The 25795-nt window shown below is 54.3% G+C and overlaps 1 protein-coding gene across 3 annotated transcripts in view; it reads left to right on the top strand.

The window, feature by feature from the left end:
• Wnt7b (wingless-type MMTV integration site family, member 7B) overlaps window positions 1–19019 on the top strand; it is a 46385-nt gene extending 27366 nt beyond the window's left edge. For all 3 annotated transcript variants that reach the window (NM_009528.3, NM_001163633.1, NM_001163634.1), the window contains exons 3-4: window positions 10516–10787; window positions 16588–19019. In NM_009528.3, the coding sequence (NP_033554.3) occupies window positions 10516–10787; window positions 16588–17067 (752 nt within the window). In that variant the 3' untranslated portion in view covers window positions 17068–19019. The remainder of the gene's footprint in view (window positions 1–10515; window positions 10788–16587) is intronic.
• Window positions 19020–25795: the final 6776 nt, after the last annotated feature.

Here is a 25795-nt window from a genome sequence, read left to right as displayed (position 1 = left end):
GGGCAGGAAGGTGGCAGTGCCAGAGGGACCCTAGTCTTGAGGTTTTCAGACTTTTGGTCTGAGCATCTCATAGATTCTGTCACCAGGGCCAGCCAGGGCAGCAGAACAGACATTTCTTTGTAGGGTCCCAGTGTCCAGGGCTATCAGGAGTTTGGAAGTCAGTTGCTGGCCTGGGATGCAATGAGACCCCAGACTACTACCTGGACTCCACCCCTCCTTGGAAAGGCAGCTTACAGATGGGAGAGCTGCTCCCAGATGACTTCTCTATCTCTCAAGCAGCTGGGTGTAGTAGACTGGGCCATCCTTCAGCCCCTCAGAGGCCACCTGGAGCTTGTTCAGAGCTGGAATTTTCACCTTGTTGGCAGGCCCTGTCAGGAGTATAGTCAGGGTGAGGCCTGGAAAGGGGAGATCTCTCCTGGGCCAGTGGTCTAACTCACCCAGGTGACCTTGAGTATAGTTTTGTGTCCTTGGGGCCTCTGGTTTTCCCTCCTATGCCAGAAGGGGCTGAGACTAACCCCCACTTTTCTCAGAGGTGATTTTTGTCAGCAGCCCCAAGGGAGGGAGAAATGGAAAGTAGCTAACCCTCTCCCAAGGCACCATGACTGAGAGGCTATAGCTGCCTAGGGTCCTTCTGTCTTCCCTCAGTATTTATTTCTACAGGAGCCAAAGAGACACAGACCCCAGGACTCTGGCCTTCTGTCCCCTTGTCATATAGCTAGGTCTTGTCCTCTGGGCCCAGGGCCCCCAGTTGGGGCAGTATCTACAGGGCTGCACAGCAGCATGTGCGGGCCACCCTGGGTCGGAACAAAAGCCTGGGGCGCAGGCGGGCCTGCGTGTTCGGACCTGGCAGGCCTTTCCCTGGTGCTCTGTTTATGACAACGGCAGCGAGGAGCTTAGAGCGGAGACATTGACTCAGCCAAGCCGGGTGGGGCTGGGTGGGGTGGGAGCCAGAGGGGACAGAGGGACACACAGAGATAGAGAATGGCAGATAGGCACATGGAAACACACACACAGTCATATGCGACTATACAACTACATCTGTACACACTCACAGATGTATGTATGTACAAACACACTTGCAGACTCACACACAGGTATGCACCTACTTACACATGTATGTATGCTCGTGAGCTTAATATATATATAGCTGTGTGCATATATACAAATGTAAATACACACACTCTCATACATACACACACACATGAACACACACTCATGCACACACACACATTTATACACACACACTCACACACATACACGTGCATATTCCTCACTCACACATGGGATACACAGCACCTATGCAGGCCCAGGGTCAGGCCTACTTTGAGAAGGATGGTTTCTGCAGCACATACAGTATGTCACCTGATTCCTCTGTGGTACTCAAGCCTTGGCACATGTGATACCTCCCATGCATTACTTTACTCTCGGGGGCCTCTTCAAGGGACATTTGGTACCACCTCATTTTACTGGGGCAGAAGTAAGCACGGGTTCGAGGCAGCCTGCCTGACCTGCACTGGGCAGAGCCTGGAGATCCCCATGGGTTCAGTGGTATCTGTGTTGGCCCACTTCACTGTCCTGTCTCCACCCCACCCCCTACTGCACACAGATGTCCCCAGCCCGAGGCACTGTGTGCTAGGGTACAGGCATGAGATCCATTTAGGCAGAGTTTACACCTAGACCCTGGGGACTGAGTCCGCGCTGGGGCTGAGTGGCCAGGCTGGGGAATGGACAGCCATAAGGGACACCCTGGACACTGCTCTGACTCCCCAGCCTTCCTCTTTCCAACTTCTGTGCCCGGTAGCCACTCAGAATCCTGTCCAGCCTGAGGTTCCCCCTGGATACAGGCACTACATCCATTGGCCGGGGACATCAGGAGCTACCACAGGTCCAGGGATGCCCTTACCTCTGTAAGCCTCAATTTCTCAGTTATAGATTGATCCTGTTGGAGCTCAGTGCTAGACTTATGAGGATCCTGGGGACCTGGTCGGCTGGGGGGGGGGGGAGGGATCTTGACTGAGCAGAGAGATCATTATCCTTGCCCCACTGTCACGTGTGCCTGCCTACTGCAGCCTAGGGATCTTTCTAGAAGGTTCAGAGAAGAGTACTGCTACCCCTTTTGAAAGAGCTTCTTAAGGGGACCCATTGCACCTAGGAACACTGAGGCCTAAGAGTGAAAGGCCTGGCCAGGATCACATAGCGCAGAGCCTCTGGGGCTGGCTTTGGTGGTAGGCACAGCAGGTCTGTCTTGGGAATAAGCCTGAGTACCAGTTGTTACTCTTCCCTTCCTGTCTTCAGACCCCTATGTACTCACAGCTAAGGTTTCCCTTTAATCCCCCAAGGCTCATCTCCTCCCTTGGTGATGTCTTCCACCAGTGGCTCCTACACCACATAGGTGGCCTTCTGGAATCTTCTATCCCCTTCACCCACTGCTGATCCCATTGGCTCACCCCCAGGCACCCTTGCACCTGCCTCTCCTTGCTGCCTCCAAACCCCTACAGTTGCCCAAAGGGTTCCATTCAGCTGAGATCAGAGCCACACCTCCAAGGATGCCGGGTCTTCTCAGAAGAAAGCCTTAAATCTTCCTGATTCTCTTCCAAGAACAATAGCATGGAGCCCCTGAGAACCATCACTGCTTTCCTGGGATAAAACGTTGGGTGCTCAATTCATTTCTTCTTAGGACTTTGGCACTGATGGTCTACCTACCTGAAGCACAGTTCTTTCGGTCTTTGCTTGTCTTTCTTTCCTACCATTTAGGACTTATCGCCAGCTTCATTCCCTGCCTGTCTCACCCCAGTCCCTCCACTGCCCTCCAGCTGACCCCTGCAGAGTTCAACTGCTGCCCTCTACCTCACAGCCAGGAGCCCTGCCTAACCTGTTTGCCCTTGGTCAGCATCCCCCATTCCCATGCTTAGCCTTCTGAAAGATGGGGGACCTATAGATGTCTCCTCAGGACTCTGGGTGGTCTGGCCAGGAGCAGGGCTGTGCTTGGTGTGGGACAAACATACAGGCTGTGACATAGTCTGTGATGGAGAGATGTTGGACTGACAACATATGAAGTCCTTGGTCTGAGGCAGGAGGTAGAGTGTAGAGCTTTTCCAGTCTGGCACTTTAGGCCTCAGGGACAGTGAAACTCAGGTGTCCCTTAGTCAGACTCCAGCTTAGTGGATCACATGATGTGTGTCCTCAGGCTAGTCACCGGCTTGGTTTCTTCTTGGCTTCAAGTCTTTGATGGAGAGCTGAGGACCTAGCTGGGGCTGACAGTCACATGAGGACTCACACTGAATAGGACGAGTGTGTGGAACCCTCAAAAGCAGTACTTCTATAACAGGCTGCAGCCAGCCAAACGGCTCTGTGGGTGGTGCACACCACAGGTCTGGAGTCTCCACATCACTATTGATCTTAGACATTTTCTCAACCCCAGAAGAATCTCTGTGCCTTGAGTTTCTGTGCCCCACCTTCCTGCCCTCAGCAGTGCCAGTTCACTTCCTCTCTGTGGCCTGGCTAGCCATAGATACTCCTGAAAGTGGGAGCCTGCAATGTGGGGCCTTTAGGTGTGGCTTCGTTCACCGCACATTATGTTTTCAAGGCCCAGGACTTTATGTTAGCATCCCTTCTCTCTGAAGACTAAGTAGCAATCCATTGTTTTCTTTCTTTCTCTCTTTCTTTCTCTCTCTCTCTCTCTCTTTCTTTCTTTCTTTCTTTCTTTCTTTCTTTCTTTCTTTCTTCCTTCCTTCCTTCCTTCCTTCCTTCCTTTCTTTCCTTCTTTCTCTCTCTCTCCCTCCCTCCCCCTCTTTCTTTCTTTCTTTCTTTCTTTCTTTCTTTCTTTCTTTCTTTCTTTCTTTCTTTCTTTCTTTCCTTCCTTCCTTCCTTCCTTCCTTCCTTCCTTCCTTCCTTCCTTCCTTCTTTCTTTCTTTCTTTCTTTCTTTCTTTCTTTCTTTCTTTCTTTCTTTCTTTCTCTTTAAATGTGTGAAGCCAGGCATAGTGAAACATGTTATTAATCCCAGCATTTAGGAGACAGAGGCAGGTGGATCTTTGTGAGTTTCAGGCCAGCCTGATCTACACAGTAAATTCCAGGACAGCCAGAGCTACATAGTGAGCTCCTATCTATCATGTGTTTGTGTGTGTGTGTGTGTGTGTGTGTGTGTGTGTGTGTGTGTGTGTGTGTGAGAGAGAGAGAGAGAGAGAGAGAGAGAGAGAGAGAGAGAGAGAGAGAGAGAGAGAGAGAGCCTAGATGCCCAGGGAGGCCAGAGGTGTTGATCCCCTGGGGCTAGAGTTACAGGCAGGTGTACCAGCTATCATGGATCCTCTGTTCTCCGAACCATCTCTCCAGCCCCAGCATACCACCTTTTCTGCACCCATCCTTGGTACATCTTTGGACTGTGCCCACCTTTGAGCCGCTGTGAACATTTGTGTGGGGGATTCTGGGGGCCTGGCTTCATCTCCTACTCACACCTGGCTGTGCTTTGAGTCCCAGCATCCTGGTGGGGGTGAGCTGCTTCTTGCTGTAACCCTGGGCACCAAGTATCTTCTCATGTGTCTGTTGGCCATTTTCATACTTGTTCTGTTTTGTTTTGGAGACAGGGTTTCTCTGTATAGCCCTGGCTGTCCTGGAACTCACGCTTTGTAGACTAGTCTGGCCTCAAACTTAGAAATCTGCCTGTCTCTGCCTCCCAAGTGCTGGGATTTAAGGCATGGGCCACCACCGCTGGCTCATACTCTTTCTGAGAAACATCTCTTTAGAGTCTTTGTCCACATATTCCCTCTCTGGTGCCTTTTTGATTTTTATTTTCCAGTCCTTGGAATGAAACCTGAGGCCTCCCACATGCTATGCAAGTGCTCTGCCACTGGGCCGTGCCCACTGCCCCCTCTTTGCCCATTTTTAATTGGTTGGTTACTTTTTATTATTATTATTATTATTATTATTATTATTATTATTATTATTATTATTGACTTGAAGACAATGTTGTTTTTAAGGAGGAGCAGCAAGGTCACACAGAGGTCACACAGGCACCCACCTTCCCGCACACTCCCGAGTACTGAGTTCAAACAGAATATCATGAATACCCAAATACATGCGTGTGGACACATGACATGCACACACACCGCACGGGGTTGCTTTAGCATTTGCAAACCACTGAGACTCTGAGTGTGTAACATATGTGGGTACGAAGCTTAGGGAAACCTGTCTGGGGGGGGGGGTCTGTGTGTGGCCACAGAGACTCAGGAAGGCCCCTTGGCTGGGCCAGCATTACCCAAGTAGCCAATTTTAGGATCTGGACTTCTAGAAGGGCTCTAGGCCCTAGGTGACTCCAGACCTTTGACATCTGACTTCAGTGACCTTGGCCTGTGAGCCCTGGCTCCACCATGTCCTGAGTACTGGGCAGTCTGCTGTCCTTCTCTGGGCCTCAGTCCATCTCCTTGCTTAAGGTGCTCAAGGCCCTTCCCAGAATCCTTCTGAGAGACAGCCAAGGGCTTTTGTAGCATGGCCTCCCCCGTGTAGTCCATGGGGTCATTGTGAGCTCTATTCTGGCATTTATAGCATACTAAAAATAGCATCTGTGACCCATGGAGATGCCAGGAAGTGGCAGGTAGCTTGAGTGATAGATAGGTCTGGGGAAAGGCTTAGCATCAGCTCTGCCCTGAGACAGGGGGCTCTGTCCTCCCTCCACTTTGGCAAGCAGGCCCATTAGCTCTGCCCAGTGGGGTTCTCTGGGGGTCAGTGCGAGGGGACACCGGGCAGTTGAGAGTCAGCTCTAGTCTCATACTGTAGGTATGTGGCAGGCAGGGGCTGTGTGTATTGTCTCTGAGCCCAGCCTGTGCCAGCTGGGGGTGCAGGGAGCCCATGGGCTCAGTGAGGGCAAATGTGAATACCCTAGGGGGAACACTGACCCGGACAATGCTCCTGTGGGTAGGCCTCTGCTCTGCAGCTGTGGTTCACCCACATGGTGGTGTCTCAGAGGCTGCTCCCCTGATAGGCCGACTTAGGGGGAAGACACAGGCGACTGCTGGGAGATGCCGAAAGTGCCAGTCCTGGAAGAAGGTGTTCTCAGCCAGCCTCACTGGACCCTGAGAAGTGCCTGACTGTCCTGTGGTTCCTCTGCTAGCCTCAGACCTCTTCTCCCTCTTATTGATAGGGGTTCTGTTTAGAGCCAGCTCCAGGACAAGGGGCAGGGGAGTGTTCTGTTTCCACAAGGAGACATGGGCTTCTAGAGGGGTTGTGGTTTGCCCATGCCACCCCAAGTCTGGAGCAACTTCAAGACCAATGTTCCTCTGCCTTCACTTCTCCAAGCCTCTCTGCAGGCCCAATCTGCTTTTCCCCTTTATTGGCCAGAGACCCTCACCTAACGGTGCTTGCTTTGGTGTCTCCAAATGCCATAGGCGGGGGTGGTAGTGGGGGGCTCTATATCCTGGTCGCCTGAGAACCATCAAGACTCAGAAACCCACCCAAGGACTGGGGAAAGCCAGAGATAAGGGGTGACCGCTGTACTGCAAGCCTTCCTCACCCATCTCTGGTGTTCTCTAGGGAAGCTGGGGGGCTCCAGTGCTTAATGGTACAGACTTAGGTGGGAATAGTCTCTGATCCCAAAGGACCCCAAGGTCTCTGTGAGCCAGGTATCCTCTCAGGACAGTTAGTGGTCACACATATAGTGCATGCCAGCCTCATTCACTTGATCCCTCTCATTGCCATCAAATCACCTAGAACAAACCCCCTGAGCCCAGGCAGCAGCCACTGTCTGGAGCCAATTGTTTACCACCGGGAGGCTCAGTCTTCCTATCTGGGAAATGTGTCCAATCAAAATGACCCATTCTTGGGAATGCTGGAAAGATAAAATAAGATAACCAGATCCACCCAAGCCTAAGGACATGGGAGAGGGCCTTGGACATAGGATGCATGAGAAAACTGACCTAAAGGTTGCCCAGAGGAAGCTCTACCTCCCTCCAGGATACACTCTGAGACAGAGCTAGCGTCCCAGCTGCATCCAGAGCCTTTGACGTGGGGACATTGACAGTCACCAAAGGCAGAGTTGCCTCTGCTGCCAGGCAGGAGGCAGGGAGCTGTGGGTTCCTCTCTTCACATCGAGTTCCTACCCACAGATGAGCCACCCCTTCACCACATGTTAAGCTCATGATGGGAGGGGATAGGCTGTCAGACTTTGGGGACCAGGGTAGGACCCTAGAATCCATCTCAGAGATCTCGGGATCCATGAGGGGTTGTTGAACTAGGTCTTTGAGCTCAGGCTGTCTGCATCAGAAAAGGATAGGCTCTCAGAGTCAGGTCTCTCTTATTCTCTCTTAGAGGGAACAGGCTAGAGCTTTGGGCAGCCCCAGCCAAGGCTCCAGGAGGGATGGGGAAACCCAGACTCACTCCTCCCTCTATACTCAATACCTGGGCATGCTATAGCCTGGGGCGAGTTACCAAGCCCAGGGAGCCAGCATGCAGGGCTGGTTCAAGACTTGCAGCATACCAGTTGCAGGGACCCTCAGCCCATGACCGGCCCTTGGCCCTCTTGTTTGACCTCACATGGGTGTTCTTCTCCACAGACAATCACTTGCCTCTTGGTCCCCTTTCCCTGTCTCTATGGCAACAGACAGAGGACTTGGCTCATTAAAACCAAATTAAAAAAACAAAACAAAACAAAACAAAAAAACCAAAAACAGTCCTAGCAGGAGCGGCAGCCTGATGAGTAACTGCTGAGTCAGAGCAAGTATGGGCAGAAGCAGGTGAGAGCTGAGGCCTAAGAGGGACACACGAGGGATGCCTTGGGTTGTCCCGAAACACACCTGCCAGCCAGGACACCTGTCTGCTTGCCTGGGGCTTCAAGATAGGTTTCTTGATCCGACTGAAAGAGGTTAAACAGTGTCCAGTGGCTGCCTTGGCCTGGGTGGTGGTGGTGGTGGTGGTGGTGGTAGGTGACACCACAGCTTTCTGTTCCTATTGCAGAATTGCAGGATCATTGTAATGTTCTAGACCCCTGCACTGGTGCTTGCAACCTGTGCTCACTAGGAAATTAGGCTGACCTCCATAGACCCCCTCATCCAGGGATTACAGGAATTAGCCGCTGTCTAACCCCCTACCCGTACCCTAAAGACCCTCACCTCAACCAAAGGCACTTCCCCTGGGTGCTGAGAGTCTCTCCATTCTTGTTTCCACTCCCACAGCTACAGGCTGTGTATCAGCCAAACTGGGAAACAGAATGGGTCCCAGAGACCTAGGTTTGGGCCCTCAGCCCCTTACCGGCCTTCTTAGGCTTTGCACCATGACCAGGTTCAAATCCCACCTCAGCCTTAATGCCCAGTGTTAAACCCTCCTCATGCCTCAGTCTCCTCTGGAAAATGGGAGTAAAGCCTGCCTCATCTCATCGTCATGAGCATCCTGTAAGAACGGGATGGTCAGAAAGGAGCCAGGTGCATGGTGGACGAGCAGGAATGATAGCCGTGACGAGGTGGCTGGGCTGCTTTTGAAAGGTTCAGAATCCTGTCTCCTGGGTGGTCACAGGGAACTCTGCTGTGGTCTTGTGGTGTCCTGCCAGCCACTGCGCTCCTTAGAAAGTTGTGCACACCCCGCCCCCCTCCCCAACACAGCATGCACACCACACCTCACAGACCCACCCATATCACATACAGAACTGCCCAAGCCCCTGATAGCAGCACATATCTCCACACACTACCTCAACACACACCAGGAGACGGACTATGCTTCCTGCATTCAAGATGTCCCTTCTACCACGGAGCCTTCCACAGGAACAGGTTAGGATGGCCTCTGGGGTCCTGAGTCTTATACTCCACACAGAACTTACAGAATTCCTCCCTGGGGTGGCCACTTCCATCACCCCTCAACAGCCGGTCAGCCGACTTTGCCAGGTCTGAGCAGAGGGGAAAGAGAATTTGCCAGCTTCCCTAAGGGTCTTGGTGACCTAATTTAGACCCAGGAACGTGGATTCCTGCACCTGCCCAGTCTCTGCTTTATCCAGGGCTCCTGTCCAGCCTCTCCCAGGACAGGGACAAGGCAGCTCTGGGTCCTCTGAAAACAATACTGGCCACACAGGACTGTGCAGAGTCCATTTGGCTTAGGGGCTATCTCCATTCTCTCCTATCTCGTGTGATAAGTGGAGCTCAGAGCCCACAGACCCTGGAAATGTATTCTGGCAAGAGAGGTTCTGGTGGGGGTAGGGGTGGCCCAGAAGGGCAAAGCAGAGGCTGCTATATGCTTGAGACAATTGTCCTTATCTGAGGGAAGAGGGTCCCCCAGTGATCACTTCCTTCCCCCGTGGGAAGGAAGACACCTTCTGGTATGGCTTGGTGGGTAGATAGGTGGGCATAGAGATGGCTCTTAATGTGGTTTATGGACCTGGCTTGACTCTGACCCATTTTGTAGTGGTGGGTCACAGCAGACACAGCCTCAGATAGTAGAGACTGCAACCGGGTACCCAGGACAGGCTGGGACAGGCAGGTGCTGCCATGAGGCCTTGCTAAGGCTGGGCCTTGTTTTCTACCACCCTCGCTGACCATATCTGACCATAGGCCCTGCTGTCCATAGATGAGGTGGTAGGGAGGCACTCCTCACTGAGGTTCACCCTGGGTTCCTGAGGTGGCCTTCATGAGCCTGCTGGGTAACCACACACTGCCATGAGCTGGAGCCCTGAAGGAAACAGGGAGAAACCGGAGTAATGAGTCGGAGATGGAAGGCTTGCAGCCTGGGGCTGTGGAAGATAAGAAAACCGAGCAGGTCTCACCCTCTTCAGAGGCCTTTGGACCTACAAGGATCCAGGGACAGGGGCTAAACTGGCTGGCAGACAGGGTCCTTATCAGAGCAGTGAGGGCTTTATCCTAAGAAGCCTACCTAAGAGAGCAGGCATTAGGGCCAGGCCTCAAGAGGGGAATGGAATCCTACCCCCAGAGACCAGTACACCTGAGGGGGTGCGAGCCACACCCAGGTTTGAGTCATCATCTCTGACAGAGGATGGGGAGAAGGCTGAGGAAGTCAGGCAGGTGTCAGCAGGGGTGAGATGGGGTGGGTGGAGAGTGGCTTCCCTTTCTAGCTCTAGGTCATAGGCTTGACTCTGCTGTGGAGAGACGTCCAGCCTAGACCACCCTTGGAAAGACCCAGGTGGTGGCTGGAAGGGGAGACCTGGGAGCCCAAGGAGAGAGAGGGGGGAGGGAGAGGTAGAGGGATAGGGAGAGGGAGAGGGAGAGGGAGAGGGAGAGACCCAACTAAGGACAGAGACTGTACTTCCTCCTGGTCCAGAATACCACCTTCTGCCCAAAAGACAAATGACCTCTCCTTTAAGAACAGGGAGACATTAGAGGACAGTGGTCAGTGGTGTGAGCTGGCAGGTCACTGCAGACACAAATGACCGTACTGTACCTGTCAGGGTGGGGCTCATTAGAGGCTCAGAGAGGGCAGGTGCTGAGTCTAGGGCCATACAGCAAGTGGATTGCACCCTCCATCCCCCATCACCACCTGGCTCAGAACTTGAAGGCCTCAGCACCCATCCCTGTTATCTCTCTCTGCAGGGAGTCGAGAGGCTGCCTTCACCTATGCCATCACGGCGGCGGGCGTGGCGCATGCTGTCACCGCTGCCTGCAGCCAGGGCAATCTGAGCAATTGTGGCTGTGACCGGGAGAAGCAAGGCTACTACAACCAGGCGGAAGGCTGGAAGTGGGGGGGCTGCTCAGCGGACGTCCGCTACGGCATCGACTTTTCTCGTCGCTTTGTGGATGCCCGTGAGATCAAAAAGAACGCCAGGCGCCTCATGAACCTTCACAACAATGAGGCGGGCAGAAAGGTAGCGCTTGGGCATGCTGGGCCTGCAAGCATGGTGGGGATGGGGGGGGGGGGGTCTGATGGGTGTGGGAGCATGGCAGGCATGAGGACATGGCCGGCCTAGGGGCATGGTGTCTGCCTACAGAAGTACTTAGACTGCAGTGATCTTTGTGTCGCTTCTGGATCTCTCTGCAGCCCCAGGTAGTCCTTCCTGCCCTTTGTGCAGGCCTGACACCTCAAGTTTGGACATGTGGGACCAGTTTCTATGTAGACTATGACTTGGGCCTGGCTGGGGACCTGCAGGTGGATCAAGCACACACAAGGGCCCTGCCCCAATCCCTGGTTCTAAAGGCTAATCAACAACAACAACAACAACAAAATCAAACAAAAGAAACTGAAAAACTCAGACAGCTGAGGACAGAAAGATTATTGTCTCCAGATGGGCAGGTGCAGCCAGCTGGGGACGCTTGTGGAAGAGTCAGGTTTGCGTATCGGTGGGATAGCGTGAGGGGCTACAATGGAGGAAAATCAGGCCAGGACACACTAGGGAAGAAGTCAGGGTGAGCCCGGCCACCACAGGGAGATGAAGGCCCCAGATACTGAGCTAGGAGGAGCGGCTCTACGGCAGCGGCGGCAAGATGGCCCGAGATAGGGCAGCCAGCCGAGCAGAACACCGGCTGGATCTGGCTCCTTCATTTCTAGGGGCTGCACCCATGCCTGCAGGGCCCAGGGGCTTCTTGAATAGACTGCCTTTTCAGGCAAAGAAGTGTTGATGAGCCTCTCCACCTCAGGGTTTATGGCTGAGAACCTCCTGCATATATTCTGATAACACTCTGCCTTCCTCATTTCCAGGGTCAGGCAGCAGAGAGGAATCCAGCTGGCTAGGGCGTCTGGGCTCGGGGGCTTCCTGGAGGAAGTGTATAGGAGTCAGTTTTTGAAGGACAAGCAGGCTGACCTTAGAGAATGTGGATGAGTCAGACCCAAGGAAGCTTGAGCCTCATGATGACAAAGAGATAAGGAAAGAATGGTCGCATAGCCTCCAGTGGGTTCCCAGAGAAGCCCACATCTCCAGGCAGAGACTAATTCATAGCACAGGATTCAAGCCCACCTGCCAGGGAGGCTGAAGAGGGAGCCACCAACATGGCAGATAGGCAAGGCTGGACCCTCATAGGAGCCCCTTGAATCTCTTCAGTGGCTTGTTTCTTGGCAGATTTTTTTTCTCTCTCTCTTGGAAGGAAGAGTTCACTGATCCCAGTTTGTAGATAAGGACAGCGAGGAGCCCCAGGGTGAGGGAGCTGCTACAGAGCTGTCCAAATAGCCCCTCCCACCCACGTACTGCTCACTGGGACAAGGATTCCAGGCAAAGGGCCATCTGAGGACCAGCTAGGTTATCTCCAGTTTGGGCCTGGGATTGATCTGGTAAAGAGGTATAGAGAGTTAAGGTGGGAACGGCCCCTGGGGTTAGGGTTAGGGTTAGGGTTAGGGTTAGGGTTAGGGTTAGGGTTAGGGTTAGGGTTAGAAAGATAGAGGTTGGTAGTGGGACTAGGGACCAAAATAAAGGATAAGAGGTGAGTTCTAGCAGGTGTTGGCTGAGCGGATAAGGGATTACAAACATCCCAGATACCATCCTAGGAGTTTAAAGGAAAGCCGTGCCGTGAATGGGGCTGAGGAATAGACCACGGAGAGCAGGATGGGTGGAGGCCTGGCTAGGAACCCCAGGAAAAGGCTGTTAAAGTCTCAGTGGTACCCAGGCATGGCAGTGCATTCACTGAGGCTGGCATAGATTGTGAGTTTTAGGCTAGCCTGAGCTACACAACAAAACCGTATCTCAGAAAGAGAAAGAGCTGGACACAGTGGTGTGTGTGTCTTTAATCTCAGCACTCAATAGGCAAAGTCAGGCAGATCTCTGGGATTTTGAGCCCAGCCTGATCTACATAGTAAGTTCTAGGCCAACCAGGGCTATTCAGTAAGACCTCTGTCTTCCCTCCCAAACAAATGTCAACTAGAGATCATAGTCCTCATGCCAGCTCTGTCCCCAGCCGTGTGGCAATTGACCCTATTTCTCTGCTCAGCCTTAGCCTCCCTGTCTGCACAATAGATGCTGGACACTTTGCCAGACTCCCCCACTGCCCCTTTAGTAGCCCCACATCTTAAAGCTGTGAGCACACTTTGGCCTGAAGCCCCGAAAGCCAGCTGGTGGCTGCATGTGGGCCTTCTCCTCAAAAGAGCTCGGTGCTAGAACTAACTAGCTTTGGTGGTGGGCTGAGAGCCTGAGATTGCTACAGCACTCCAGCACAGGGTCTGAACCTACCCTAGGGCATCAGACAGATGTCCCAGAGCACCTCAGACTCACAACATTAACAGGACAGACACATATTCTCCAACTATTCTAGCCCTGAAACCTGGCATCAAGGTGTGGTGGGACCATGCTTTCTCCAAAGGACCTGGGGCATAGGTATGGAGGAGCCGGGTTCCACTTTCTTTGATCAGTTTCTAGAGGCCCCAGTATTTGTTGGTTTGTGTCTTTAGTCTTCTAGCCCCTGCTCCTGACTGTGTGTGTGGCCTCTACTGGGCTGTTTCTTCTGTCTCATATAAGGGCACTCAGTGGCTTGCGGGCCACCCTGTTCCAGATGTTCTATTTTACCTGCATTCTCATCCCAGTGAGGTCACTTCTGAGATTTCCTGTGATACGAGGCATGGGCAGCAGCCTCCAACCATCTCCACTCCCCATTCACCGAAGGCTGCATGAACGAAAGACTAGCATCCTAGATAGGCTGGGGTGAGATGGGCTGAGCTTAGAGCCCAGCTTACCAGGGCCACCAACCTGTCCCTGCTTCACCTCCCCAGAGACCTCATGGGCTGTGCTGGTCATTAAAGAGAGGTGTCCCCTGGTATCTTGGCAGAAAGACTGATCCCAAAGGAAACTCAGATGTGAAGGAGCTTGGTCAATAGTTTTGCTCCTTTGTGGTCACCGTGACAGTGTGGAGCGAGGGCAATGGGGGGATGAAATGACTGCCTGAGAGGACAGAATCTATGGTTTCTTTCCTCTATCCAGACAGGGTGGCAGGCAGGGGTGTTTCTGTGGGAGGGTCAGGTGCTGTGCTCAGGCCAGCACCAGGGTCCTCCCAGTGACACCCAACAGGCATGGCACCCTATCAGCTAGCCACAGAGCATGTCCTGGCCAAGGGTTCCTGACAGTGGTGCTGGGTGGGCTCATTCCAGTTGTACGGATCTGGGACGGCAACCCATGATGAGCCCAGAGTGTGGCTGCTGCTCTGAGATCTGCGAGACCTGCGAGAGCCATTCCCCGGAGCCCAGACCTCAGCTGTGCCCAGGATAAATGGGAGACACCTTCCCCACCCAGGCCTGCCTTGCTGGGATAGAGGAATCCCAGACTCCCCTGGGCTGTCCAACCTTCTCCTGAAAGACTGGTCCCCAGCCTGGTGACTCTCCTCGCTTGGCATCAAAGAGTCCTTGCTCCAAAACCTGGATCCTCTATGCCAGCCCTTCCCTGGGTGCGGCCGACACCACACTCCTGTGAGGTGGGAAGAGGGAACCAGGCCTGCAGAGCTGGCAGCCTCAGCCCAGCCCCTCAGGCAGGAGGCCTCTTCTGCAACCTCCAGGTGTCTCCTGGACTGGTCTCAGTGCCCCAAGCTCCTGGCTGTCCCTGGCGCCATGACTGCTGGGGCTCTCATGGCGAGGGCTCTGGAGAAGGGCACTGCACATTCTTGAATCCTGTGATCACTTCCCGGCGAGGCTCCAGCTCAGGGGACCCAGCCAAGCGAGGATTCAGCCCCTCACTCTGCAAACACCTGCCCAATCAACTTCATCTGCCCTTGTCACCAGCAGGGCTGCGCAGGATCTGATGTCCTCAGGCAGGCGGGGGTAGGAGATCCCTGATGGGGCTCAGGAGCTGTGGCCTGGGTGAGGGGTGACCAGCAGGCCTCGGTGGGTGACACTGGTAGCTGACTACTGGATTACATGCTTCTCCCCCACCCCCTCCGCACTGGTCTCAGCCATTGGAGGAGAGTTGTCAGCCAGGCCCTGAGTGACTGGCTGCTCCTGCCCGGGACCCGGAAGGGCCAGTCTAGCTGGCTGTTAAGCAGGTGGTCAGGACAGGGGACTAAGCAGGCTGGAAGAATACTAGAAGGGAACATAGCCAAGCAAAGCAAGAGAGTCACCAGGATAAATGAGGGATTGGGGGGGGTGTCTAGGGAACAGGTCCCAAGTATGCCTGGGACCACTCTGGCCCTATTCCCAGGCCTTTATGGCCCACCTACTCTTCCGCTGCACCCATTTCTTTCCATAGGAAACCTGGGCCAACCTTCCTTCCCTGGCCCCAACCCCCTTCCTGTGCAGCTTCTCTAGTCCTTGCCTCAGGCCATCATTCACTTAGTTGGAAAACAGTAACGGGGATATCCCCGCCCAGGGTCTACCCAGCAGTGAGGGGCACACAGCCCCATCTTCCCCTGAATGTTCAGTGGCACTGTTGGATCTCTTGGTAGGCCCTCTTGGAATGCTAGTGAGCTCCTGCCTGTCATCAACGCCTACCATAAATGTCACCGTCTCCAGGAAGCCCCCCAGGGTATCATCACCCCTGCAGAGCTGTAAGCTTCCCACAGGCCTGGGAGTTACAAGCTAATCTGTTTCCTCCTTTCTTTCTTTCTTTCTTTCTCTCTCTCTCTCTCTCTCTCTCTCTCTCTCTCTCTCTCTCTCTCTCTTTCTTTCTTTCTTTTTTGGACAGGGTTTCTCTGTGTAGCCCTGGCTGTCCTAGAACTTGTTCTGTAAATCATACTGGCCTCCATCTCAGAGCTCCACCTGCTTCTGCCTCCCCAGTGCTGGGATTAAAGGTGGGGGCCACCACAACTAGCTCTTTCTGTTTCTTACCCTGGACCAGGTGCCCCAGAGATCCTCTGTGAGGTCCAGGGAAGGTGCTGAGGCAGAGGCGGTCTCTGGGGGGGGGGGGTGTCTTCCTTTCACTCGCATTTTCATTCATTCATTCATTCATTCATTCATTTGCGGAAGCTTCTTGTCTAGAACAGAGCTGGGGGCTGACAAGAGGTGCCCTTGACAGTGGGTTCCAGCCTGAGGGTGGAGCTAGAGGCCAAATGCCGGAAGTCTCAGGCTGTGGAGGTGAGGCCATTGAAGCAGGGACAGCTGACAAATAGCCCCTCAGCAGCCACAGGGCGGCAGCTAACAGTGAGTCCCCATCTTTCATCAGGCCGGCTGGCAGGGCTCTTTCGATCTGGGTAAATGAATACCCGGGGTCAGGGCTGGCTCTGGGAACTGGCTTTCCCAGGTGAGAGGGAGGCCCAAGGAAAACACAGGGTTGCACCCATCCTGGGCTCTCATGCCACTGGGAGAAAGAACAACAACCGGCTAGGCCTGGCTGTCGGCTTCCCAGAGGATGGCACGACTGGGCCTCGCTGACCCGTGCCCTCACCCTCCCAGTTCCCTCCATCACTGGCACGACAGGCTGTCATTAAGCCGCTGGCTGTTAAGCTCTGACTGCATGCCAGGCCCTGCACCAGGCATGAGGGCAGTCGCAGGGAGATGGAGACATGGAGGGCCTGCGCTTATTAATCATCTGCTGTTGCCCGGGCCTCTCCCAGCACAGCGTTCCTACCTGCTGCCCTACAAGTGGCCCCGGTCCCATTTCCTCATTAGGGCTGGATTTAACCAAGTCTGATCAAATACACCACCCTCTGCAGAGTGCACACATGGAAACCTATTCCTAGCAGCTCAGAGAGGGGACACGGGGTATTCTGGATGACACCCATTCTCTTCCATTCCCTGCTGAGCCTCTATTCTGTCTCCTGTAGGTTCTGGAGGACCGCATGAAGCTGGAATGTAAGTGTCACGGTGTGTCAGGCTCCTGTACCACCAAAACTTGCTGGACCACGCTACCTAAGTTCCGCGAGGTGGGCCACCTGCTCAAGGAGAAGTACAACGCAGCGGTGCAGGTGGAGGTGGTGCGAGCCAGCCGCCTGCGCCAGCCCACCTTCCTGCGCATCAAGCAGCTACGCAGCTACCAGAAGCCTATGGAGACGGACCTGGTGTACATCGAGAAGTCGCCCAACTACTGCGAGGAGGACGCGGCCACGGGCAGCGTGGGCACGCAGGGCCGTCTGTGCAACCGCACCTCGCCGGGGGCCGACGGCTGTGACACCATGTGCTGCGGCCGCGGCTACAACACGCACCAGTACACCAAGGTGTGGCAGTGTAACTGCAAATTCCACTGGTGTTGCTTCGTCAAGTGCAACACGTGCAGCGAGCGCACCGAGGTCTTCACCTGCAAGTGAGGCTCCCGCGCAGGCGCGCTCGGCCCCTGCCGACCCTGCGGCCCTCGCCATTATTTTGCACATCCTTCTTTGCTTCTGGAGCTGCCAGCTGCAGGCACAGGAGGGTGGGGATAGAGGTGGGGAGCTCGAGATACTCCAGGCTCCTTCCTACTCGCTCTGTCCCCGCCCAGCATCCAAGGTCAACGCAATGGTGGTCTGGTACCCAATGGAGACAAATCCCTTTACTTCTCTTTGGGAAAGTGAACCACAAAGGGACCATGAGACTCTGAGGGTCACCTCCCTGCCTGTGACTGGACACAGAAAGGCCACACCCACCAGTCACACTCAAAACGGTTTCCTGGGCTGTTTCCTGCCGGCCCTGGGCAGTGTGGATGGATGTTGACAAAATTATTTATGTTTTCTTAGCATCAGATGAGGACTCAGTACTAACGACTGGGTAGCCAGACCTAACCCTATTTGAGGACACCCTTCCCTCACTCCTCCCGGCCCCTCCCTGCAGGGTCCTCTGCTCCTTGCAGAACTCGAGGATGTCAGAATTGGCACGGAAGCTGGCTGGTGGGGGGACTCCTTATCAGCACCTTGGGAGGGGCTTGGTGGCCCTACAAGGCCTGAGATGGCCGCAGAGGACAGCCAATCTTCCATTCCATTTGGAGACTGTCATGCAAATCAAATGTCCCTTGTGTCAGGCTCCAGGCATGCCTCGTCCTCTCCCTGGTCCTTCACCCTCCCAGCCTGCTGCCAACCTCCACCTCCAGTTTACAAATTCTCTTCTCCTCTGGAGCCAACCTGACACCCAGGACTGCCCCACAGGTTCAGGAGAGGTCAGGGACAGTTGCCCCACATGACAGATGGACAGAGGGCAATCTGAAGATTTACTGGAGACCCCACGGCTCTGTGAAATAAATATACTGACACAGCCCCATCCAGCCCAACTCTGGAAGTTGCCAGGGTGATGGGAGGCTGCACCCCCTTTTCAGTACCTTGGGTTTTGTCCTTCTTCTGTGATCCTGATGCCAGAGAACTGACATCCAGAATTTAGGGATGTATTGGTCAGGCCCCCTGCCTAGTGTCCACTGATACCTGCTTCAGGGTCCTTATATTATGAGGACATGGGACCCTCAAACAGGGGTCCGTGGGAAGCTTAATGTCCCATTTCCTCAGGCCCTTCCAGATGGGGACAGAAGAACTCAGGCCTGGGCATATCCCACCCTTTCCTCCACAACACATGGCAGGGTAAGAAACTGCCAGGGCTGATAATACAACTGCCCACAGCCTACCCCACACTAAGGTGTTTCATAGCAGAAGTCCATGGAAATGTGGGGTTTGGTGGCCACCAAGCCAGGTGGCCTGGACATTGACCTGGGGAAGGTGACCCTTGTTTGCCCTTGCCTTGCATCCAGCTGTGTGTCCCTATCATGTCAGGATGTTCCAAGCCTCTGGGCCACTGGAAATGTCCCACCCTGATCCTGGCCCCATCTCCTCACCCCAAGTCCTGGGATACCCACGTCCGTCGCCCAGTGTCCCCTGTGAGGAGCCTGGTTAACTTATATTGTTATATAGCGTCCCCTGTCTGTCATGTCTCTTAAGTTATTGTGACCTACACTGGGTACCGGAGGGGATGGGGGATGGCTTCAGCTGCTGTCCCCCAAGCCAGGCTCCTCCTTCTGCTTGAAACAGACCCTCGGGGGCCCCTGATGCCACCGAGGCAATTCGCACTGTCCCTGGGCTGCCAGGCACCTGCGCCTGCACTCGGTCAGCCGCAGACCTTGCCTTGGGGGAGAGAGGTGGTTAGTGGACCCAGGCAGGGCACTGGCTGTCCCAATGCTGTGTGCTGGGGTGGAGGTGGCCGGGCACCACATGTCCTTGAAGTGCCCTACTTCTGATGGGCTGTGTTCCTGCCTCCTCTGGAGGGGAGCACTTAGCCCCAATAAAAGCTGGAATCAGAAAAGCAAGTGTGTGTGACGTCTCCATGGGACAGCCCTGCGGTTCTTACCCCGAAGGTGGGGACACACACTGCCCACTGAGGCTGGGCTCTGTAGGCTTTCCCATTTCCTTCACCTCCTCTGCTGGCTAAGGAGCTAGCTTCCCACCATTCCATGCTTGAGGCTCTCAGCCAGGCTTAGCTGGGACTAGCAGACTTGCCTGCCTCTAGCAGCCCTGGGTATGCGCCTATGCACAGACCTTGAAGCATCTCCGGATAATTCAGGATTCAGACTGCAGGGACCCAAGGCCTAATGGTCTGCTACCCAGAAACTAACCACAGGTCTGAGCCCAAATATGCCCTCAGCTGGAGGTGGGATAGAAGAGCCTGTAGTCTGCTTCCATTCCTCTCTGACTTCAGACTCGGAGGCCTGAGGACCTGGGGTCTCCCCAGCTGTTTGTGGTAAACTTCTAGGACTTCTCTTGTTTTCACAGGGCCTGAGTCTAGAGTCCCTAGGGACTCACAACCCTAACTGCTTGCCTGGCCACAGTCTGTGGTGACCATGCACTGCCTACAGAGAATGGCATCCTACCCAGGGTCAGAAGGCATGTGGTGGGGCCGGTTTGATCACTGCCCGTTGTCCCCGGGGAAGCCTGGCATTGGGTAGAACTTCTAGCCGTGTGCTCCCTACTAGGCACCCACAGAACATGCCTTAGATCTCCCGGAGGGGCCTCTGGCTGTGCTTTTTAAAGGGGGTTACACCCCTCTAGGGACAGGCAAAACCCTGCATCTGATCCTTGTTCCTTCCTGATGCACAGAAAGCCTTGGGATGATCCTCACTGAGGCATGTCCTCAGTCTCTCCATGAGAGAGCAAGAGGTAGTCCAAGGCTGGGGCTTGATGATCAGTAGGTTGAAGCATGCCTGGGGCCCAGACCAGGGCTGGGCAGGTTGGCAGGAGGCCCTGGGTCCCCATCAAATCTCCAGTGGCGGCTGCAGCGGAGCTCAGCGTCCGGCTACTCCCACAGGGCCAGGAATGAGGAAGGAGCCCTGAGAATGCCCTGGTCCGGGTGCCCAGACTGTACTTATTTCTTGGCTGTGATTCAATCCCAACCCGGCCTCCCAGGGCCAGGGCACGCATCCTTGGGGGCCCTGCCTGAGGCGTGGAGTCCACACTGCCTTGCCTGGCCCCAGGCCCTACCTTAAGGCCCTGTGAGAGTGTTGGCCTGGGCCAGCCTAGGTATCCCTGATGGCTTTGTGTTATCCTTCAAACGACACCCCTTCCCTTGTGCTCTAGTCACCCCTGTAGCTTGCTGGTACTGCCTACCTCAGGCCTTTCCTCTCCACATATCTAGTACATCCCTTCCTAGAGCGACCTGCCTTCTGTACCCCAAGAACACAGAGGCTTCCAGGCAACGGGAATCACATGGACCCCAGAAGGGATTTGAGGACACAGTCTCTGAGGAGACTGGAGCTGTAGGAAAAGCCAGCCTGCTTACCCCTACCACCTCTGCTCCTTCATGCCTGCAGTCTTGCCCTGGCTAAGCTGAGCTCTGACCTCCTAGGCCACCAGTCATGCACCCTATTTCCCCACTCCAGATGCTACCCATTGTTCCAGGCTAGGAGGGAGCCCAGGAAGAGGTGCTTGCAGGTAGTGGAGGGCGACCTGCAGGGAGAAGGTACCTAATAGATCTTCCCTATTCGGGCATCAGAAGGCAAATGCTCCACCGTACCAGCCCCCAGTCTCCCTCTTCCTCCATCTGAGGACACCCTGGCCATGTGCTTGGTGGCCCTGCCAGCTAAGAGCTGCCTGCATACTTCCTTTTCTGCACTGGCTTCCATTGGGACATTCTTTCTCCTGCTCTCTCCCATCTCGTGTCCATATCCTCCTTCCCAGGTTGCCTGAGCAAACTCAATACCTTGTCTTCACTCTTGCCCCATGGGTAGGTAAAGAGGTACCATGCACACCCTCCACACACACACAGACTCATTCCTCATAAGTCAAGAAGAAGTCTACTGAAGATGGAGTACACCCCCAAGGCTACGTCTTTTTGAGGGAGTCTACTGCTCCCCGTGACCTTCATAAGACCCTATTCCCGCGCAAGCTCTCATTTACAAATGGGTTAACCAAGATCCAGGAGTTATGGGGGGAATATTTGGTGAGAGCCAGAGTCTGGTTTAAACCCAGATTTTCTTTCTCTCCAGTCCATATCCTCCCATCTGGGGAAGGGCAAGCAGAAAGATTTCCTCTGAGACCATACAATGGGAGAGCAATGGCTGAGGAGAAATGGCCAAGAATATCATCTCTAAGAACAGAGCAAAAAGACTGGGTTAAGACACAGCAGGCAAGATCTGGGATAGATCTTTTTTTTTTTTTTTTTTTTTTTTGGTTTTTCGAGACAGGGTTTCTCTGTGTAGCCCTGGCTGTCCTAGAACTCACTGTGTAGACCAGGTTGGCCTCAAACTCAGAAATCTGCCTGCCTCTGCCTCCTGAGTGCTGGGATTAAAGGCGTGCGCCACCACGCCCGGCTCTGGGGTAGATCTCTTAGTGAACTGGAGAGAGATCAACATGGGGTAGCTGTGGGTCACCTTCTTTAATGAAAGGAGGAAGAGGAGGCGTTCTGGTGAATGGGTGGGTTGAGCTGTGGCCTAGGGTCTGGTGTGATGAGGAGGCAGTGGGTAGGGGAATGTGAGACCAAAATGTGTCTCTTGACTGTCCTAACAGGAAATCAGGAGAACCTGAGCAGACTGGTTCCCAAGTCTCTACCATAGGACCAGGGCCACAGTTGATGCCAGTGGGGACCTTCGAACCTATACCTCTCTCCTTTTCCTTTGTCTACAACTGGGACTGGACCTGTTTGTTTATCAGGTCCTTGAACTTGAAGGACCCTGTGACTGAGGGCCACTGAACTGGGTATTCCAGGACAGAACTCAAGTCCAGGGTCCTGGGGAGCCATAGGTTTGGTGCTACAGCAATGGCCAGGAAAGAGCCTAAGAGGCAGGATGTCTGAAGAAGACACTGGTGAGGGGCTAAGCTGTAGACTGCCCTACTCCCACCTCGGGACACAAGGGGTGCATGTTGGGGAGGCTGCCTAGTATCCTCTTTCGTTGGGCCTTTACCTTAGTGAGACCCACTGGAGCCCAGTGCTTGCGGCCTTTGAAGAAGGCTGCAGGTAGGGGATTGAGTGATCTCTCACTCCACCTACAGGAGGCTCAGCAGGAGGGCAGCAGGGCTGGCTTTTCTCCAGGGGCCAGAAACAGATGGCCTTCCTAGACAGCTGATCCCTCCTGGATGGCCAGCCTGCTCACCTGAGGCCCAAGGGTGGCTTTAAGGACCCTGATTTTTCTTGATGAGCTCTGTAAAGAGTCATAGCTGAACCTTTGGAAGCCCTTGGCCTGAGCTGTCTGGGGCCCAGTTCCCATCTCCCCTCAAGCTATGCTAGCCTCACACCACTACCACAGTGCAGGCTAGGAGCCCCGCCTGCGGCCCTTCCCGGGCTCCAGCTTTTTCTGTGGGACACAGCATCCATACTGTCTCAGGTCTTACAAGGTCTCTGGTGCCAGAGCTAGAATGGACCACGGTGAGAGCTCGGAGCTGAGTCTGAGATGGGCCTTTTCCAAAACTCAGAGAGCCTCAGGCTGGGGAAAGGCCAGCAGAGTGGGGAGCCTCCCAGAGCAGCAAGGAGAACGGGGCATGGAGCTGAGAATGCTCTGCAATGGCTTCCAAAGGCTGAGGCTTAATCACAAGCTCGAAGAGAGAAGAAAGGGGGAAGGGAGAAGGGAGAAGGAAGGCCTGAGGAGCTGAGGTAAACTGAGAGTCAGTGGAGTGGGGGTGGGGTGGAATTTGGAGAGTGAGAGAGCTACTCTGAGCTGATGACTTTCTAGAAAGTTCCATAAGTGTAAAAAGGAACCTAGCTTTTTGAGCCCCATCGCTGCATTCCCAGGTAGCTTGCAATTTGGAGACCCTTTGGACAAAGGGCTAGTTTCTCACTGTCCTGTAACCCCAAGCTGCCCATAAGGTGCCACTGTTAACAGAGAATGGTATCTACAGTCCAAGAGCCACCAGTCTACCAGGGTGAGGGCCCGAGGGCTGAAGGCTGGGCTGGAGTGTTCTGACAGTGCTCCACACTGAAAGTGCTCCTTGGGTCTCAGTTTTCCCTGCCCAAGGGGGACTTTGCTTACCCTGAGTATCTCATTAACCTAGGGAGGATTATCTGAACTTGGTGGAGCACTGCCCCATCTTCCCCTTTACACCAACAAGGCCACCATCAAAGGCGTTGAACTCATTGTCAACCAAGCTGAAGGATGCATTGGGACCTGCCAGCCCACCAACGGCCTGACACAGAAGGGGTGACCCACTCCCACGTCCCCTCCCTAGTTCTTGGACAAAAGGGATTGATTCCATCTCAGGGACAAATACTGTGGAAGGAATGGCAGCCACAAGGACAGCTGAGTCACTGGGACATCATGGAGACAGGGCATACCTCTGCAGGGAGTGGTACTGTCCCATGTTAAAGTCCCATTCTATGGGGAACGATAGTGACATCAGGGGCTGTAGGTGCTTCTCATCTTGGGGACTTAGGGATGGACCAGGAGATCTAGTCAGGGACTGGCGATGACCTCAGGCCATACCAGGTCTTCTGAGCCTGAAGGAGCACACTCCTTGTCACTAGAGGAATCCAAGCATAGTTAGATCACCAGAGAAGGGGAGAGATGTTCTGAAGTCCTATGAGGGTGTGTGCTCAGGCCCAAGGTGTTAGCAGTCTCATTCCTGTGGCAGAAAGGGGCTGGATGCTTCATTTTCTAGGTTAGGGAGACAGACTCTGGGGAGATCAGTCTGACCATGACTCCTGGCCCTGACCCCACAGGTTGCTAGGCAACAGAAACTCCTTGCCTCCGCCTTATCCATGATCCCATGGAGAGTCAAGGTGCAGCTAGGACAGTGTTATGGAGACTCAGAAAGCTCAGGTAGCATGAGGGGTGGGGGAAGGCAGCCAGGGTAGGTCAGCGTTGCCAGTAGCCTAGGGGCTGATGGCTATGTAGAGCTGGGAGGGCTGGAGACAGGGTGCAAGCCTGTGGCTGAGTACATGCTTGGAGGAGATATGGGGGGAGGGGCAGATGGAACACCGGCAGAGGGACCCTGCATACCTGGGGAAGGGGACTGGCAGCTATGCAGTTAGATGACAGGAAGTTTCACCTTGGCCTTTTCTCCTAGTGTCTGGGCTTTAAGGGGAAGAGAGTGAGCTGTTGGGGCCTTTCAGCTTTTCAGGAGAGGTATAAGGGGGTGGTTAGACAGCAGGGGGGAGAGTAGAGTCAGCACTGTGGCTCAGGTGTGGTGCAGCCACAGGGGATACAGCGGGATTCCATGCATATTTTTCAGGCAGAACAATTTCCTAGAGCCCTGTAGGCAGGTCCTGGAAGAGTCCCAGAGAGGACAAGGTCAGAGGAAGCTGATGGTAAACCTGGCTTAGGCTGGCTCCTCAGCTGTCCGTCAGATGTGTGTATGTATCAAGTTCCGGGGATGGAGAAGAGCCAGGGTGAGGGCCTCCATCTTGCTCAGAGAGAGGCCTGGGACCTGGAGGCACCTGACCTTCAACCGCTGGGACCTGCAGGCAGAGGACCCGACTTGGCCTTAGAGATGGTTTGCAGTAGGGGCCTCTGGGTTGGATGGAGCACTGTCTGAGTCAGGTTTCATGTCAGCTGGCTATGTGACACTGGCCCCGGTTTGCCTCAGTTTCCCCCTTCCGCTTCTCTAGGCTGAGGTCATGGTAGAGAGATTCCACCTGGGGTTGTGTCAGAGTGAGATACATTCACTCTGAGGCTCAGGGCAGCAGTGGGGCTGCCTGGAAGATTAGACGTTGGAATGTGTGCCCATAGAACTTTACAGTTTACAGTGGTCCTTTTATCTAGCCCCACTCTAGGCCTGAGAGCCTTGTGTTCCCAGTGTGCCTCTTGGGGACAGCTCAAGCCCCTTCTCCTCAGGGGACTCTCTGGGACCACTTCTTGAGACACCCCATCCTCACAGGATCTCTGTGCAGTCTCTGGACTGAGTGCCAAGTTGAAGCCTAAAGAGCCATTGGGTCCAACCTGAGCATGTAGGGCCAGACCCTTCCAGGCAACTGACCATGGCTTCCCAACTCTGTCCTCCCCACAGCAGCCCAGCGTGACTACTGGCTTTTGCTGCATACTCCGAGACACCCCTCTTCTTCGCCAGGTCATCCCTCTGGCCTTGCTAGGACATCGATTGTTGTGAAATGGTGCCCAAGCCCTTCCCTGGGTCCCTCTGCCCCTTCCACATCTGGGTGTGCACAGCCCTGTAGAATCCAGATGGGTCACCTCAGCTTGTCACCATTTTCCAAAGCCTTTCCTCCCCCAGCTGACAGTGAAGTCAAAGCTTGGCATACTACAGAAGCCAGGCAGTGGGTTGGGAGGGCTCCCCACAGGGCTGGGACCCAAGACATTTCTATTTTTAGCCTCAAGAGAAAAAATTTAAAAAAAAAAAAGAAAAAGAAAAGAAAAACTCAACCCTAGCACATACAACACGCCTAACAAATATTTGTTTTTATTCTTAAAAGGGCTGGGGTGGCAGCTGGCTGGTTTGGGGACAGAAGTGAGTGTCAGCTTGAATACAGGGGCTCAGAGGAAGCCTCGCCTGTGCCCAAGGATGCCTGCCTGGCACAGCCTCATTCCAGGGAGACCAGGGTGGACCAGTGGAGGATCAACTTGTCATGAAGCAGTCATGCTGTTTTCCCTCCACCTTACCCATCCCCCTGACCTGCCTCTCCTGTCCCGCCCAGCACCTCTTCTGG

The sequence above is a fragment of the Mus musculus genome, chromosome 15 (genome assembly GCF_000001635.26).
Source record: "Mus musculus strain C57BL/6J chromosome 15, GRCm38.p6 C57BL/6J".
In the NCBI taxonomy this organism is placed as follows: Eukaryota; Metazoa; Chordata; class Mammalia; order Rodentia; family Muridae; genus Mus; species Mus musculus.
This window is presented reverse-complemented; position numbering and strand designations above follow the sequence as displayed.